Source organism: Arachis ipaensis, chromosome B09 (genome assembly GCF_000816755.2).
Source record: "Arachis ipaensis cultivar K30076 chromosome B09, Araip1.1, whole genome shotgun sequence".
NCBI classification, from domain to species: Eukaryota; Viridiplantae; Streptophyta; class Magnoliopsida; order Fabales; family Fabaceae; genus Arachis; species Arachis ipaensis.
Genome location: NC_029793.2, coordinates 5633359 through 5651030, shown reverse-complemented (window position 1 = coordinate 5651030; position 17672 = coordinate 5633359). Strand labels below are relative to the sequence as shown.

Here is a 17672-nt window from a genome sequence, read left to right as displayed (position 1 = left end):
TACACACAAAATAAATTAACTATTATTTTTAGAATTATATAATAAGTTGATTAATTAATTTATAATTTAACCATATTAAAAATTGATATAAAAATCACATATAATACATCACTCAACAATATACTAAAAGGTACAACATAAATATTAGACCGAATCACTCGTTAGATCGCCCATGTTCTAGACTCGGGGGAAAACGGTTCGACCTGGACGGTTTGCAGCAAAACCGGTGACCCGACCCGAAATGGGTCATGTTTAATTTTTTGGGGTAACAAATGGAAACGACGTCGTTTCCAAGCCAACCCCCCCACCCCAAATGCCCAAATTCTGAAGTGCAGTGATCACCCACGACAAAGCCTCAACGTCGCTCTTCTCTGGGGTCTCTTTCTCGCCACTCTCTCCCTCAAGCTCTCTCACCTCTCTCACGCCACTCTTGTCTCCGGCGTGTCACTTCTCTCTCGGTCTGGCAGTCACCGTTTCAGACTCAAGCACGTCGCGCTGTGTCCTCACCGTCTCAAGCTCAGTCGCCGCCGTTCGGAAGAACCAGACGGAACTAGCATCTGGTCCCTCGGGTGGTGGTCGTTGTCGACTTCTTACTTCCGCCGTCAGTTCAGTTGGTCAGCTTCCTTCCTTCGCCGTCAGTTGGTCCCTGGCAGGTGCTGAGGTGAGCTTCCTTCGGCCCTGGTATTTCTTTTTCAATTTTATTGCTGTATATCATCAGTGCACCTTGAATTTATTGCTGAAAGTTGAATTTGTTGCTGGAATAATGATTGTTAATTTTTTTTGGTTGCTGTAAGTCATATTTGTAGGTAAAGTTTTTGTTGCTGAAAATTATCATAGTTGATTTGTTGTTGAAAATTATCATAGTTGATTTGTTGTTGAAAATTATCAATGATTTGAATTTGTTGCTGTAAGTTGAATTTGTTGCTGAATATATCGCTCAGCAAATTTGTTCGTTGCTGGAAAACATGTTGAATTGATGAAGCATCTTATTGTGATAGATGAGTATGATAGAAAACCTATCTTTTATTGCTTTTAAATTTTTGCTCTAAGTTGAATTTGTTGCTGAATATCACTTAGCTAAATCTTTTATTGCTGTAATTCTTTTATTTCTTTTGTCCCTGCATTCCCCTCTTCTATCTTTTTCAATTTTTCCTTTTCCCTTGTCCCTGTCAATTTGTTCTTGTAAATCATTACTGAACCATCTTTTGTTGCTGTATTGAGCTAAATTTGTTGTTGCTGTTGAGTTTAATTTGTTGCTGTAAATCATCTTTTGAGCTATATTTTTTATTGCTGAAAATCATCAGTGAGTTGAATTTGTTGTTGAAAATGGTCACCAAGATGAATTTATTGCTGTAAGAATAGATAGTTTCTGTGTAGAGTCTCATAGTCTTAGTCTTAGCCTTTAATTGTAATAATAAGAGTTGATTTAATATTGAGTATTGACAATTACATAGGCAATATTGGACTATTTGTATAATGGATATTTGATGGTGAATTTATGTTTTTGATTAGTTTGTTAGTCATTAATTTACTGACTGTTATGTTTTGCTCTCTTTTTCATTTAAATTGAGAAAGTATTTTGTATTAGTGACTAGTTTATTATCTATGTTTATATAGTTAGTTATGTGACTTATATCTACAGGTTGATACTTGATTATTATTAATATATTTGTAAAGACATGCATTTTAACTTTTGATTTTATTTTTTTTATAATTTTATATTTTTATTTAATTACGACGAGGTCAACCGAATGAATCAGTGACCCACCGGTTGAACTAGACAACCGGGTCAATTACCGGTTCGGTTTTGATAACTATGTATTGGAGGCACATATATAAATATTTATAGAACCAGGAAACCCTATTACAAGTCTAAAACCCTAAAAAAAGGGCACTGGTGTGTCCATTCCATTCTGTGACACATACCAGAATACCCATGGCGGTGATCCTTTTCAGAGCAACCTCGTGCTAAAACACACCCGTATCTCCTTGTGGTTCCAGTCTATCTCCCAATGAGAAAACATGAACTCTACCCTTCACTAAAATCCAACTATACCCTGGTCACTTCCTCATGCCCTTCAGCCGCATTTCTTTTCTCAAACTTGTCCCCTCAACGTGGCAATCTTTCGCAGCATATACACTACAGAGAGCAACATGGCCTGGGATATTTAGAGGATCCAACTCAAGTAGTCGCTTCGCAGCATGCCTAGCAATTAGGGGTGTGTAAATCCAAACCAATCCAAATTAAATCGCTCATCCAATCCAATTCAAACCAAAAACCGATTAAAATCGCATTAATTTGGATTTGATTAGATTTTATTTTTTGCAAACCGCATGGAACGGATTGGATTTCGGATCTACTCTCAAAACCGATTCAATCCAATTCAAACCGCATAATATGCTATAATATTATTATTTTAATATTATATTTATAATTTTATTTATAATATGTTCAATTTGTTATACATTTCTATATTATTAATGTATTATTATTATTTAATAAATATTTTATGTTCAAAATGTGATTTATTTATTTATTTTAACTAAATAGTTAAGCCTAGTATTAGATTTCAAACATAAGGAGCACTTTAATTAGAAAATCAAGTTGAGAGGGTTAGCCAATTGTAAGCATCTCATACATTCAAATAAAATTACTTTTTCATCTTAGCTGCCCAAGCTACGGTTTAGAACAATCCTATACATTTTGTATACCAGTCATACACCAGTTCCGTTGTTCTTTTAATATTTGTTTATTAATTCTGCATTAATTTCTGTGCAGGTTTGCATGCAAACACACATGCCAAAGAAGAAAAGCTGCTGCATTGAACACTACATTCGGTGCACCTTTATCTTGCACCACTTTGAGCTTCTGCAACTTCGTTTGCCATTCGGCATTAGGTGCAGCGAGTGAATGTGCTGCTCAATGGGGTCGTGAACGTGGTTGAAGGTGTGGTCCTTTGGCATGGAGCTAAAAATGTTTTAAGAATATAAGATAGATACGAAAAAAAAACCTCATTTTGAAAATCTATTGATGCGTGCCTCTACTCTCAGATACTTCCCTCTTTCAAATGTCACTCGCAATCACAATCTTCACTACCATTCTCAACCCTTTAATCATGCTTTGCCTTTTTTCAGAACCAAAGGCCCAACACTCGAATTCAATGATACTTTGCTCCTCCGTTACCTCTCCAATGGCTGGCACCATGAAGCACGAGATCTACTTTACAAGTCCTCTCGAGGCCACCCCCATGCTCGTATTGTTCATTGGACTTCCCTGCTCACAAAGTACTCGCGAGACGGTTTCATCCGTGAAGCTCGAATGCTGTTCAATATAATGCCGCACAGAAACATAGTCACTTATAACGCGATGTTGTCTGGGTACCTGCAATCTGGCATGCTTGATGAGGCTTCATGGTTCTTTGAGCATATGCCGAAGAGGAATGTTATTTCCTGGACTGCTATGCTTGGTGGGTTGGCAGATGCAGGGAGGATTGGAGATGCTTGGAGGCTGTTTGATGAAATGCCGGAGAAGAATGTGATCTCTTGGAATTCGATGGTGGCAGGGTTGGTAAAGAATGGGGAGTGGGACAAAGCAAGGATGGTTTTTGAACAGGCCCCAGAAAAAAATGTGGCTTCTTGGAATGGTATGATCGCGGGTTATGTGGAAAAAGGTAGAATGCATGAAGCAAGAGCGTTGTTTGAGGAGATGGGGTGTAGGAATGTGGTTAGTTGGACAAGCATGATTTCTGGTTACTGTAGGGTAGGCAATGTGGATGAAGCTTATAGTTTGTTCCAGACCATGTCGGAGAAAAATGTAGTTTCTTGGACAGCCATGATTGGTGGGTTTACCTGGAATGGCTTGTGTGCAGAGGCATTATCGCTTTTTCTTGAGATGAGACACTCTAATGCAATACCGAACAGTGAGACCTTTATTTCTTTGGCCTATGCATGTGCAGGTTTAGGTTTTCCTACTCTTGGCAAGCAGTTACATGCTTATATAATTGTCAATGGTTGTAAGCTTGATGATTATGATGGCAGGCTACAAAGAAGTCTCATTCGGATGTACTCTGCATTTGGTCTTATGGACTCAGCTCAAAGTCTACTAGAAAGTGATGTGAATAACTGTGATGAACAATCATTTAATTCTATGATAAATGGTTACATTCAGGCTGGTGAGTTAGAAAAAGCTGAAGATTTGTTTCACAGACTACCCATCAAAAACAGAATTGCAAGCACATGCATGATTGCTGGCTATCTTAGTGCTGGGAAAGTATTAAAGGCATGCAACCTCTTTAATAACATGGTTGACAAGGATTCCCTTGCATGGACTTCAATGATTTATGGGTATGTTGAAAATGAGTTGATTGCCGAAGCCATCGACTTGTTTGCTGAAATGATGGCTGATGGTGTTATGCCAATAAATTCTACATTCTCTGTTCTTTTCGGTGCCATTGGTTCAGTTGCATATCTTGAACAGGGGCGCCAATTACATGCCATCCAGTTGAAGACCATATATGACTATGATTTGATTCTTGAGAACTCTCTTATATCAATGTATGCAAAATGTGGAGAGATAGAGGATGCATATAGGATATTCTCTAGCATGTACTACCGGGACAAAATTTCTTGGAACATAATGATTATGGGCTTTGGAGATCATGGGAGGGCTAGTGAGGCTTTAAAGGAGTATGAAATCATGCATGAATATGGTATTAACCCAGATGGTGTTACTTTTCTAGGTGTCTTGACAGCATGTGCTCATGCTGGTCTTGTTGATAAAGGGTTGGAGTTATTTCGTGCCATGGTTGATGTTCATGGAATACAACCTGGTCTTGAGCATTGCATTAGTATGATCAATCTTCTGGGACGAGCAGGAAAGGTTAAGGATGCAGAGGAGTTTGTCTTGGGGCTTCCTATAGAACCAAATTATGCCATTTGGGGGGCATTGCTTGCGGTTTGCGGTTTGGGTAAAACAGATGTGGATGTTGCTAGGCATGCTGCAAAGCGACTGCTTGAGTTGGATCCTCTAAATATCCCAGGCCATGTTGCTCTCTGTAATGTATATGCTGCAAAAGCTTGCCACATTGAGGGGGCAAGTTTGAGAAAAGAAATGAGGTTGAAAGGCATGAGGAAGAGACCTGGGTGTAGTTGGATTTTAGTGAAGGGTAGAGTTCATGTTTTCTCATCGGGAGATAGACTGGAACAACAAGGAGATACGAGTGTGTTTTAGCATGAACGGAAAACATTTCAATTAAATGAACTGAAACCCTGACATACCTACCCCAGAAGGATTTCAAATCAAACAGACCCATTAGATGATAGAGTCATCATCATCAACAGCAACCCTAACCGATATCCATCCGAACCCATCATTCACCTCCACATCAAAAAAGAAATCTCAATCAATAGGCAAAGATACGGTACAGAAGTAGCTAGAATTAGGATTTTTAGAAGCAGCTAGAAATCTAAGTAGAGTATCTGGGAAATAGGCAAAGATATGGTGTGATTAGAAGATATGGAGTGAACTTGCTGCACTCGGTGATTGCATTGACCAGCGGTTGACGCATATCCAGAAACTTCCTGCACCCAAAAAAAAAAATCTTTTTGGGACCAAATATTCAATTTGAACATAAGCGATTTCAAAAGGGTCCAAAATAAATGAAATAAAAACCATAATTCACTTCTTAATGTTTGATCTTTTTTTATATATTCTAAAATTATCAAGAAGTTTCTCTTTAGATATCATTGTACTTGCACACACCAAGTATTGTGGCATTCATTTTATTGCTCTTTCATATTAAACCAAAGCTAGATATACTCTTTCTATTAGGTGTGATTCATCTATTCACTTATTTTTTTTATTCCTATTCTTTAGCCAACAATATCATAAGTGAGTCAGGTATAAAGAGTAGAAAAATTTCAATGAAGAGAAAAAGAGATGAAGAATTTACAATAAGAAATGGTTAGTTGTTTCTTGTGATTATTGTTATTTATTTGATTAATGATGTATTACTTATGTTTACATGAGTTTATGAATATCACCAAAATTTTGTGCATATGTGGTATGTGGTTTGTAGTAGTTGTGTTTATTTATTTTTTTCCCCTCAGTTTTAGTATTAAATTATATGTTTTTTTTTATATAGATCAAAAGACTTTTTTGTTCGAGAGTATACTAACTTCTGATGGATCGATATTGATTGATGGAGGTATATATACACACAGACACACACAAATATGCATATATATATTTATAAATAGTGGCTAATAATAATTGAGTTTTTAGTGCTATTTTATTATCTTTTAATTTTGGACTTGCTAAATACATTGGTTGCTTAGATGAAGATAGTATTGATGACACTTTCAATAATGTATTGACAACTCCTCTTGATCTCAAGGATCATGTGATGTTTGCAACAAGTAAAATGGAAGGTGTGTAATTAGTTTTAATAAATAAGCTCAATATTTTCCGTTTTTTACTTTTTTCCCTATATTGATAATCGCATCTTTGTTTTTTGTGACATATGATACTCCAATGATAGTCATTATTTTATAAATAGGATACTTGGACCATGGTGATTGTAATTACACTCACATGGTGTGGTGCAACTTTTTGGTATTCTGAACGTGTTTTAAGGAAATCTAAAGTTAATTGTCCAGTATTTTCAATGTGTTGTCTTAAAGGCAAAGTGCAATTGCCATTGTTAAAAGAGCCCCCTGAATTGTTAGTATCACTTTTCAATGGAAATGATTGAAGGAATAAACATCTTTTGAAGAACATTCGGGAGTATAATAATTTGTTTTGTTTCACTTCTATTGGTGGAAGGGTTGACACATCTCTTAGCAAATGGAGTAGGTCCGCCTCCGTTTATTCTTTGTGGTCAAAATTACCATAGGATTGATAGTTTACTTCCAATGGCTGGCTAAAAACCGAAGTTTGCTCAGTTGTATATTTTTTATACTGAGAATGAGTTGGCCAATAGAGAGGGAGTTTTTCGGTATAGTTTGATTATGCTTAAGTAACTTCTAAATGTTGTTGTATTCAAATTTGTTTTATATTCTTTTCTGTGTATTAGTATCTTAAAGTTCATTTTGTATCAAGTTTGAGCAGTGTGGTATAGGTTCTTTGGATTCAACATTAATTGAAGATTTATTGAAGATGATAGACGAAAATAATGTTGTTGCAAAATCTTTTCGTATCTAAACAGATCTTTCAACAATATCCTGATGAGTCTTTTTGCATTCGATTGTTTAGACATCAAGCTGCAGACCCTCAAGTGTATAGTGAATCCACAGATGCTGAAATTGCTGGTTTATTGTTGGTGACTTCGATGGCTCGGATACTGGACGTGATATCATTGTTCAATCTAGGAACGGAGCGCTACAACGTATTCATGAGACACGTACTTGTTACTGGCGGATGCAATATCCTTTGTTGAATAATAATTGGGAGTACTAGAGAAACTAATTTGTTGATGGACATATGGGTACAAGGAAGAATAATCTGGGTAACCAAACTTATTCAATCTATTAAGTTCTACTACTACTAGATTGTTATGTTCCTTTCCCTTAACGTTTTGATGATGGCGACGTTAGTTAGTTCAATTTGAAATTCTAAACCAAAAGACAATGACAAATTATGATGATGTGCCTGGTGCTAAAAATAAATTAACGCATGATACCTATGCATTCTTTGCAAATTCAAGAATGTGACATAATATATATATAATATGACATTGATGGCCAACTACAAATATTTCCTTTCTTCTTGTATTGATCTAAATATCCTTGCAGCTGATTCAGTTGCTGATTTTGGATTGTGAGGCAATGCTTTGATAACTTTTGCCTGGTGATGATGATGATGATCAACATTATTTGATGCCAAAAATGTTGGTGCCACAGGGAACAAAGGAAGTACATCACCTTTCATTTTCTTGCAAGGACTACTACTCCTACTACTTGTTGTGCTTCTATCTTTATCTTTTCTAACATTGTTGGTAGTTCTTGGCATTATTTGACTTGTATGGTAATTGGTAATAATGTTAGATGATGGGCTTTTGTACAATATGGAGGAATTCACTTCTCCAAGTGATGATGAATAATGGTGACTTTCATGACCATTATTAATGTTATTGTTATTATTATTATTATTGGGGTGCTCAATAGATGGATGCATCATTGGTGGTGAAAAAGAGTCAGAGAGGGATCCAATTCTTTGGTGAGAATTTGTGGGGGGAAGAGTTGGTACTTCTTGAACATGCTGAGGACTATAAGGACCATATATTGGTGTTATGAGACTTGGATTTGGAGGGCATGGCCCTATGATTGGCTTATATACAAGGCCTTCTAATGGGGACATAACAGGAACTAACCATTGGTTTCCTTGTGAAGTAGGGTACACACAACCTAGGGTATTTTTGGTATTCATTGAATCTAGAGAGGTTAATAATGTAGGCTTTCCTATATAATGTCCATGGTTATTAAAATGACCTTTGCTTATGTTGTTGATACAAGGAGGAGGAAGGGGAATCTTGCCACCAATTGCAATGTTTTCGGAATGATTGGCGAGTTTACCGGCCGGCGATTGATCGGCGACATAATCAGATTGTAACCTCTTGAATGGTGATGGTTTTGGTAGTGTTCTGTTCAAGACATGGATATCTTCAAGCAATAGATGGGGTGATCTAGCAATTGTTTTTTGTACCTGATTTTAAGAAATATAAGAGTTAATTAATTTCCTTATGGTAATACAATGAAGAAAAGAAAATATAATTATTTGATAAAACAAACAAACAATTAATAATATATCATCTAGCAATTAATTACCTCTATGAGCCTATGCAACTCAGACAGTTGTATGAGGAAGATTCTTTGTTGACTGAAATAACAATGTAAGTATATATATTAGGTCTAAGACAACAATTATTAAGAGCAAAATAAAAGAAACATAAGAAATAAAAAATTAAATAATTTTGTTTGTAACTTGAAGAAATAGTTCCCATGATCAATCTACATAATTACATTATAATATGAGGAATGCAAGACCATGTAAGATAAGAGGATCAATTTAATTTGAAGAGTAATTGTACTAGTTCAGCATATGATATTACTATAGATCATCATTATTTTTTGATAAGGTAACTAAGATTAGGAAGCTATAACTAAACTAGTTTCTTCCTTAATTTAATAACAGCCAAACTTGGTAAACAAGTCACTTTGATCATCACTTGTTAAGAGAAGTATCAACAGATTAAGAAATAAATTTGGTAGCAAGGTATAGGAATGTAAATGTAAATGTAAATGAAAATTACAATGTAAATAGAAGCTTACTTGATTATAGTTGTTCTTGCTTTCCAAAATTGCTTTTCACCTATAACTCCTAGAACATCATTTGGGGAAATATCCATGCCCAATTTACATTCCAACCTTGGTTTATTTAAGCCATTATAATGTCTATATGTCTTCTCTTCATCTTCTTGTGACTTTTGAGACACTTCTTCTTCTCTTTCGTTTTTCTCATATTGTGTGGAATTCAGTTCTATTGTCACAAGTGAATTCACCTTCTCTCTAAATGAATTGAGACTTTTAAGTGGAAGTTTGTCTTCATCCTTGTCATTTTGCTTAAGGTTACAACCTGAATTTCCCTCATGGGCAGAACCAGCATATTCACCATCAAATGTTTTCAGAAAACACCTAGTGTTGATGAAATCATCTGGCTGAAACAAATTGTATTTGTCACTAAATGGTAATCAACACAGAAAGTATAAAATTCGGTAAAGTTACACTTGGATTTTGGTTTTGGAACAAAAATACACAGACAGAGTGACAAAGACAGCGAGATAAAAAGTACATAAAATATTCTGTTTTTCGGACCCAAAAAAATGTCTCAATTTTATGTTTATTATTTCTGAAATTTTGTCTCAAAAACAGTACTCAAAGGTAGTTGTTTTGTCTCACTCATGTAACTTACCATCAATTTGGCTAAGTTAATCTTTTTGGAGTTATAAGCTTGAATATTCTCAGCAAAATATGAACAATTTAACTAAAGTGAATAGAAATATGTATTAACATCATAACATATTAACATGTGTCTATGTCTATAATGTTGTAACAAGTTGTAAAAGTCAACCAAATCCTAAGTGTAACTTAAAGCAAATAAAGCTAACAATCTAACATGTTATGAAATGGCATTTTTTACTTGACTCACATAGGGAGATATTGAAGGAGGTGTGAAGCTTCTAAGATGGAGAGGAAACAAGGATGTTGATGATCCTGAGGCATAATTTTGAGAAGGCATATGCATATTAATGTTGAATTGTTGATAGATAGCCATCTTATTCCTTGGTGGTGCTTTAGGCCCTCCTCCTTTTTCAGCATCTTTAACATGCAATCTTGGGAACATTGGAATTATTTCTTTTCCTTCATCAATCATTGCCCCTTTCATCATACTTACTCCTCTTTCTTTCTTTCTTTCTTTCTACACTCTCTTAGCTTCACTCACACAAACTTCGTGTATTTCACATCAATTGTGACTACCAATTTGTCAAGGAAGAAGAAAAAGAAAATCTCCTACCCCAATAAAAATTGATATATAAAACTTTAACCAGCTTCAAAGAAACACATTCTTTTATTGTCCGTTATGATAATGGATTAACAAACAACACATAAGATAAGTGTTTACCTAAAGAGGAAAACACATAGGCTTTCTCTATTAAGTACAAAATAGAGAAAGAGAAAAAAAAATGTAATAAGAAAAATAGATTTAGTAGGAACACAAGATCACCTAGAAATCACAAGTACTAATTAAGGTAAAAATAGTTTCAGTATGATAATCATGATGATGATGTTAAATTGATGATTATAAAGCTGTTTGAGCAAATTGGATTTGAGAGTAACACATGACATATTCTGTGTGTGACCAGGTCTCACTTCTCCCATGCACCACATATTTTTCATTTGGCCATTTTTCAACGAAAAATCCGTACAAGGATCATGTCCTTGCATTTCCTACCAAATATTTGATTTCATTAACAACGTAAGCCTCACTTAACACCCTCTAATCATGTGACATTTGGAAGCGTCTCATTTGTCACTCAAGTCTTCTTAATCATGACATTGATTCAACGCTAGCTGGTGTAGAAAGAGAGAAAAAAAAGATTGTGGCTGATTTTTTGGTTTTTTAATGGAAGATTTTGTTTCAACCTTTTTTTTCTCAATTTCTTTTACTTAACATGTGATAATTGTGAGCTTAAATTAAACGTGCAGTTTGAATTGGATGAGATATGCAATTTTATAGGCGGTGTCACGGGCATGAGATTTTTTTCTTTTTCATTTTTCTTATGGTTTTTTTTTCAGCGTGATCTTGGAGGCTAAAAAAAACAAAAAAGAGCTTTAATTTCATTTTGCTTTAAAAATATTAAAATAGAATAAAATCATTAGAAACCTCCTCTTTGTTTTTTTTTTCATAAAGACCATGGGACACGACACGACATAAGATAGACCGACACATGAATTTTAAAATTTTATAAGACACAGGGACACACATACATATAAAATATAAAGTATTTTTTAGATAAATTGTAATGATATTTTATTGATATTAAAATATAAATTAATTTTTTTAATTATTTTTAATGTCTTATTTTAATTATATCAAGTATTTAAAATATTTTTTTGTTTCAATAAATAATAATATATACTATATCTAAATTTATTTCAAGAATATATGTTAAGAATAAGACTAGACACGTTGACACGTGATAGTATTTAGGTGTGTCCAAACGTGTCCGAAAAAGAATTTTTTACTTTTTATTAAGACACGGTTGGACACAACAAACACGCGTGTCGGACGAGTGTCGATGAGTGTCGTATCCGAAATGTGTCCGACACGCGGACACAATAATTCAGCGAAGTATCCGTGCTTTATAGCCTTATACCTTTACCAGAAGAATGGGCTGAACCAGCTGATAAAGGTTCGGTCAATGATGGGCCATTTCGTTTCCCATTTAGAAGGGCTTCTATTGGGCCGTGATGGGCTTCATCTTTTCAAAGCATGACCCTGAAGTAGAATGTCTGAGCCTAAAAAGTAGAGAGTAAAATGTTAAAAATCTAGATCAATAATTGAGGCATGGCCCAATTATTAAAAAAATAAAAGAAAGGGATGTTGGTTGGTATTCATTTAGTTTTGTCTGAACTCTGAAGTGTCTTCTTAGAGATAGACAGCCTTTTTCTTTATTTTGGTTCTTATAAATATTTAATTTTATTTTGATTCAGGAAAATTTTAAAGTTTTCTGTTTCATGTATGTCATTAGTTCTATCCGTTAAATTTTGATTAGGGATGGCAAATAAAACTCGCAGTTGCGATGTCCGCGACAGGAAGGCTAACGGAGACCTACAAAATTCTTATAAAGATGAAGATTTGTCCTTGCGAATAAATGAAAACAGAGCGAGGATTAAGATAATCGTCCTACGAGAATCCCAAAAAACAACTTACTTAAATGCCTTTATATATATATATATATATATAGGTGAGGTCTCTGGTGGCCTAATAATAAATGGCTAAGCATGGTCAAAAAGTTGATTAGATGACATATGGCAAAGAGTTTATTCATCATATATTTAAAGGGAATGTTGAGTATAGTAAGTGCCATAAATTACTGATGGCAAAAAAAAAAATGCAATGCAAAAAATTGTTTTTGTCTCTTGGGCCTTATAATAATTAAACCAAAAAAACTCTTGCTACTTCTAATTTAAAAAAGAAATGATGATAATAAAAGAGAGATAGTTCACAAAAAGGAAAAAAAACATATAAGATGATGAAAAATTATTTTAAAAACAAAAACATTAATATCTTAAATATGTAATATATATTCGATTTGTTTCTTTTATCTAGTCAGTTTAATATTTTTTTAAAGTATTACTTAAAACTAAAAAAATAAATACTTACATGTAATTATTTTTCTATAAAATTAATAGTTGAAAGAAATTAGTATATTTCACAAATATAATATATTTAAAAAAAAGTAATTCATCATCTTATATGTTTTTTTTTTCTTTTTGTGAACTATCTCTGTCTTTTATTATCATCATTTTTTTTAAATTAAAAATAGCAAGAGTTTTTTTGGTTTAATTATTATAAGGCCCAAGAGATAAAAACAGTTTTTTGCATTGCATTTTCCTTTTTGCCATCAGTAATTTATGGCACTTACTACACTCAACATTCCCTTTAAATACTCTTTACCATATGTCATCTATTGAAAGGCTAGTCAACCTTTTGGCCATGCTTAGCCACCTATTGTTAAGCCACCAGAGACCTCACCTATCTTTAATGAGGCTAGTGGCTGTGAGGCTGCCGGGCGGTGAGGGAGAACAGAGGACAAAGAAGCGAGGCTAAGGGCTCTTGTGACGACCTTGCACGATCGCAGTAAAGTATCGTTTTTATTTTCAACATTTGAGATAAGCCTCAAAGTTGTCTCTAACATTTGAATCGTCCTATTTAAGTCCTAACGTTTCAAAATTGACTCAATGTTGTTCTGCCGTTAGGAATCTGTTAACGGAATTGACAGTAGGACAAAATTGAGACGATTTTGAAACGTTAGAAACTTAAATAGGACGAAAACGTTGAGGACAAAAACGATACATAGAAATAAATTTTAATTTTATCCTTCACTAATATTAATCTTTTACGTTACATATTTATTCGATTATTTTGTTAATCACATTTAAGCAAATTACACTTAATCACAATATTACTTTATTGTATATGTATTATTTTTTTTCACAAGTTTATGTACTAATTATTCTACAAATATTTTATGATGAGTAAAAATTTTTAAGAGTAAAATTATAAAAAAATAAATTTATTTAGAATAAAATTAATGTGATTAAAAATTAATTCAATAACTATCACTACTACAAAAACGCAAGATAGCGGCACATAATTAGCAACTGTTTTGACAATTGTCGCTGTCTGATAGTTTTCCAGCAGTTTTAGTGGTGATAGTGGGAAGAGCAGCTATTTGATTTGATTTTGCCACAAATTTAAAAGAAACGTTGCTAACCTAATTTTTTTTGGGCGATATTTTAATTCCCCTTTCCCAAAAACACAACACTCAGCAGCTTCAACATATAAAAAAAGAAAGAAAGAAATGTTAAGAGAAGAGAGGGAGAAACGGAGAAGGAGAGGAAAGGGAGGAAGGAGCTAGGCCGCCGCTGCTGAGTTTGCCGCCGCCGTCGCGTTGCCATGCCGCCGAAAAGCCAGAACGGCAAGAGAAAGAACTGCGAAGAGAGAGGGAGATCACATCAGCTCACCGAGAAGCCAGCGCCGCCGTCGTCTTCATCGCGGGTCTGTACCATCGCGTCTTGCCACCGCCGTCACCACTAAGCTTGCCGTCATCGCCACTGAAGCCGAAGAGAGAGAGCGTGTTCGGAAAGAGAGGGAGAGAGCGTGCTCACGAAGGAGAAGAACGATGAAGAGTGAAGGAGAAGCAGAAGACGATGAACCCAGGGGAGAAGGAGGAGGTCCGTTCTCGCACCGTCCTGCTTTGCCGCCGCGGCTGCCGTCGATTGGGGTCAAGGCCGTCGCCGTCGCCGTCGCACCCTGTTCCAGTCGCCATTAGGGTTTTTTGCTGCTGCGATTGATAGCGCCGCCGCTGGGAGGAGCCGAAAGGGGAGAGGGGGTCGCCGTCAAACACGCCGCCACTAGTTACAACCGTCGCCAAAACCGGGACAGACTCACCGGTACTCTGCTTCTTCCTTTCTTGAATTTGTTCTGCTTCTATTTTGTTCCAATATTCTCCTAACTTTCTTTCTATGCACTTTGAAATTGGTTTTGCTAATTTTTTTGTACCCAGTAATTGCTTTGCTTCATCGATGGTATTAAGGAACCTACAACATTGGCAGCAGATGAGTCTTCTAAGCATAAAGCAATGCTAGAAATTTTTGAGTCCACTATTATTCAGGTATCTTCATTCTATTTACCAAGGATATAGTTGAAATCATTGACTTATATATATAAATATCTCGATTGCTCAACTTTCAATTCCACACTTCTTATTACAAACTGCTTTAGTATTTGAGCATCATGTTTCTTTATAAAAAATGCTTAGTCATCCAAATTAATGGCATAAAATATTTCAAAGAGAATATATGAGAAACAGAACAAATCCCTTGATTAGAATTTCAAGTACATCATCCTGAACTATTTGAGAAATAGAGAAACACAAGTTATTGAACAATTTGAGTCTGGTGTTTACGTGACACTAATAATAAAGTCTACTGGTGTCAAAATTTTTAAGATAGTTGGATTCAGGTATACTACAGTTACTTGTTTATCTGATAAATTCTACATTTTCAATTTCTGTATCAGTGTGATTTGTATTGAACATATGAGTCACTATAAGCCAGCTTCACAAAATTAGTTTAGTATTCTTCTACTATCTCAGGCGAAGGTGTGTATACCCATTTTTAAAATATGTACATGAATGTGTGATCAAAATAGCTGCTACATTATTTAAACCATTTCGCTAATTTTGATCTGTATGCACAACACATTTTCTTTAAAAAGAAGTTGCAGAAATTTGCATGGATGCATTCCTTAATTTTACTATTACTAAATAATATATGTTGTTTGAATTATTATGTGACATTAGTATGTGTATAACATGATTTTTTGATAAATCACTTGGAAAACTTTTAATGGCACTCAAGTTACACAAGCTTTTTACTGGATAACAATGTTAAACTCTTTTGTATACCTCCAGTGCAGAACAATTAAACTCTTCCTATACCTCAAACCTTTTATATGATTTTGTAACTTTGGACAATGTTACCAGATGTGAATAGTATAAGAAGTAAAGCATATAGAATGCTAATTGTTACTAAATTTGGATGAAAGTGAAATTATGTGTGTGCTTTGTAATGTAGAGGGGTTATCCTCTAACTCCATATTTACTTGGTTTGTGTTTTTGAAGTGGGGTTATAGAGGGGTAAGGTAGTATGCACTGATTTTTTCTATATTGATGTAGATAGTATATCTCTTGTTTGAGTTTGGAGTTGATATCAATCTTAGGAACTATTATTATTATTAATAGAGCTAGCTAGCTGCATTTCCCCCAGGATCAATGGCTTGGTTTCTAAACAGTGTAGAGGCCTTCATATATATATATATATATATAAAACTTGGGAGTTGATTGTGACCACTGCTTATACTCACCAATGAATTATCATGTGCAAGTTCATTGACATGTATAGTTTTGCAGATGCGTTTGGTGAGAATGGAAGGCCAGCATCAGGTGATGAAGGTGCTATACCTCCGAATGATTCGCTCCAAATTGATCTTGAGTTGATATCTTGGAAGGTTGTATCTGAAATAACCAAGGATAAGAAGGTTCTCAAGAAAACCTTGAAGGATGGAGAGGGGTATGAACGTCCCAATGATAAAGCTGTGGTTCAAGGTAAAGCTTTTGATCTGCATTATGCTTCTCTTTGTTCTATTTACTATTTCATTGGCTGCTGTTGTTGAATTCGTTATTTTTATTGTTGCAATGAAACTTATTGGTAAGCTGTAAGATGGGACTGTTTTCGTGAAGAAGGGTCATGATGATGAGCAGCCATTTGAGTTCAAAATTGACGAGGAGCAAGTAATTGATGGACTTGATAAAGCTGTGATGAACATGAAGAAAGGGGAAGTTGCATTGGTGACCATACATCCTGAGTACTCAGGAATTGGCCACCGTTCCTCCCAACTCCAACGTGTACTATGAAGTTGAGCTGGTTTCCTTTGTAAAGGTGAGAGAGAATTGTCTTATGTTCCTAATATTTTATGGTTCTGACAATATTAAAAACAACACTAATTTAATAAAAATGGAATGCAGGAAAAGGAATCGTGGGATCTGAATACACCAAAGAAGATAGAGGCAGCTGGAAAGAAGAAGGAAGAAGGGAATGCATTGTTCAAGGCTGGCAAATATGAAAGAGCATCAAAGAGATATGAAAAGGTATTGTACTCCCTGCAAAAATCTTAGCGAAATTTTTTGTGATGTGAGGAAATTCAGAATCACATGAATATTTTTTTTTGTTTTAATATATAGTTCTCTGTAGAGTGCAGTACAGTTGCAAGATAAGGCTCAACATGTTCTTTTTTAACTTTTTGTCTAGTTAATTACTTGCTTGCAAAAACATCTCATGCAATTGGCTGATGCTCATCTGTTAACAATGATTTTCTACTTAAAAATTCTTTGTGCTATTTCACTTCTCAAATTGATTAACCTTACGCTTTGTTAATCATGAAATTGTTTATTTAGTATTTTTCTATGTTAATATTTAAAGTTTAATAAATATGATGTAAAGAAAATAGGTTATAGTAAAGAAAAATGGTATAAACTATTGTAGTTGGTCTGGTTTTTTTTAAGCTCATGCATGAAATTGCGGCGGTTCAAAACCGTCGCAATTTTTTTTTAAAAGACCCACATAAAATTGCGACGGTTGTAAAACCGCTGCAGAATTTTTTTAAATCAACTAACCAAAATAGCGGCGGTTTTGCAACCGCCGCAAAATCATCAACCTGATTTGCTGCGGTTGTGCCAGCGGTTTCTCAAAACTGCTGCAAAATCAAATCTCCACCCCCTAACAGGCGACGCTTGTGGAACTGCTGGAATTTCGTTTTGCAGCCGTTA

General features: G+C 34.9%; 2 protein-coding genes, 1 long non-coding RNA gene and 1 pseudogene across 6 annotated transcripts; 3 read left to right on the top strand and 1 right to left on the bottom strand.

The window, feature by feature from the left end:
• LOC107618338 (pentatricopeptide repeat-containing protein At1g32415, mitochondrial) lies at positions 284–5824 on the top strand. Of its 4 annotated transcripts, none has more exons than XM_021112453.1 (3): positions 284–661; positions 2780–5277; positions 5318–5797. In XM_021112453.1, the coding sequence occupies exon 2, from the start codon at positions 3032–3034 to the stop codon at positions 5228–5230; it is 2199 nt and encodes a 732-aa protein (XP_020968112.1). In that variant the 5' UTR covers positions 284–661; positions 2780–3031; the 3' UTR covers positions 5231–5277; positions 5318–5797. The 4 variants fall into 4 exon arrangements, 3 of the variants coding, with proteins under 3 accessions (XP_020968112.1, XP_016175852.1, XP_020968113.1); XR_001615201.2 differs by lacking the exon at positions 5318–5797 and having other exon boundaries at positions 286–661; positions 2780–2947; positions 3136–3276; XM_016320366.2 differs by having other exon boundaries at positions 2780–5824.
• Positions 6217–8013, top strand: LOC110262497. Its single transcript, XR_002354695.1, has 3 exons — positions 6217–6429; positions 7253–7505; positions 7792–8013. It is a non-coding gene; the product is annotated as an uncharacterized LOC110262497 (long non-coding RNA).
• Positions 7713–10901, bottom strand: LOC107614760 (ELF3-like protein 2). Its single transcript, XM_021112455.1, has 4 exons — positions 10205–10901; positions 9328–9713; positions 8824–8875; positions 7713–8701 (listed from the first exon to the last, which is right to left on the bottom strand). The coding sequence occupies exons 1-4, from the start codon at positions 10442–10444 to the stop codon at positions 7745–7747; spliced, it is 1635 nt and encodes a 544-aa protein (XP_020968114.1). The 5' UTR covers positions 10445–10901; the 3' UTR covers positions 7713–7744.
• On the top strand, positions 16223–17037 carry LOC107614761 (annotated as a pseudogene).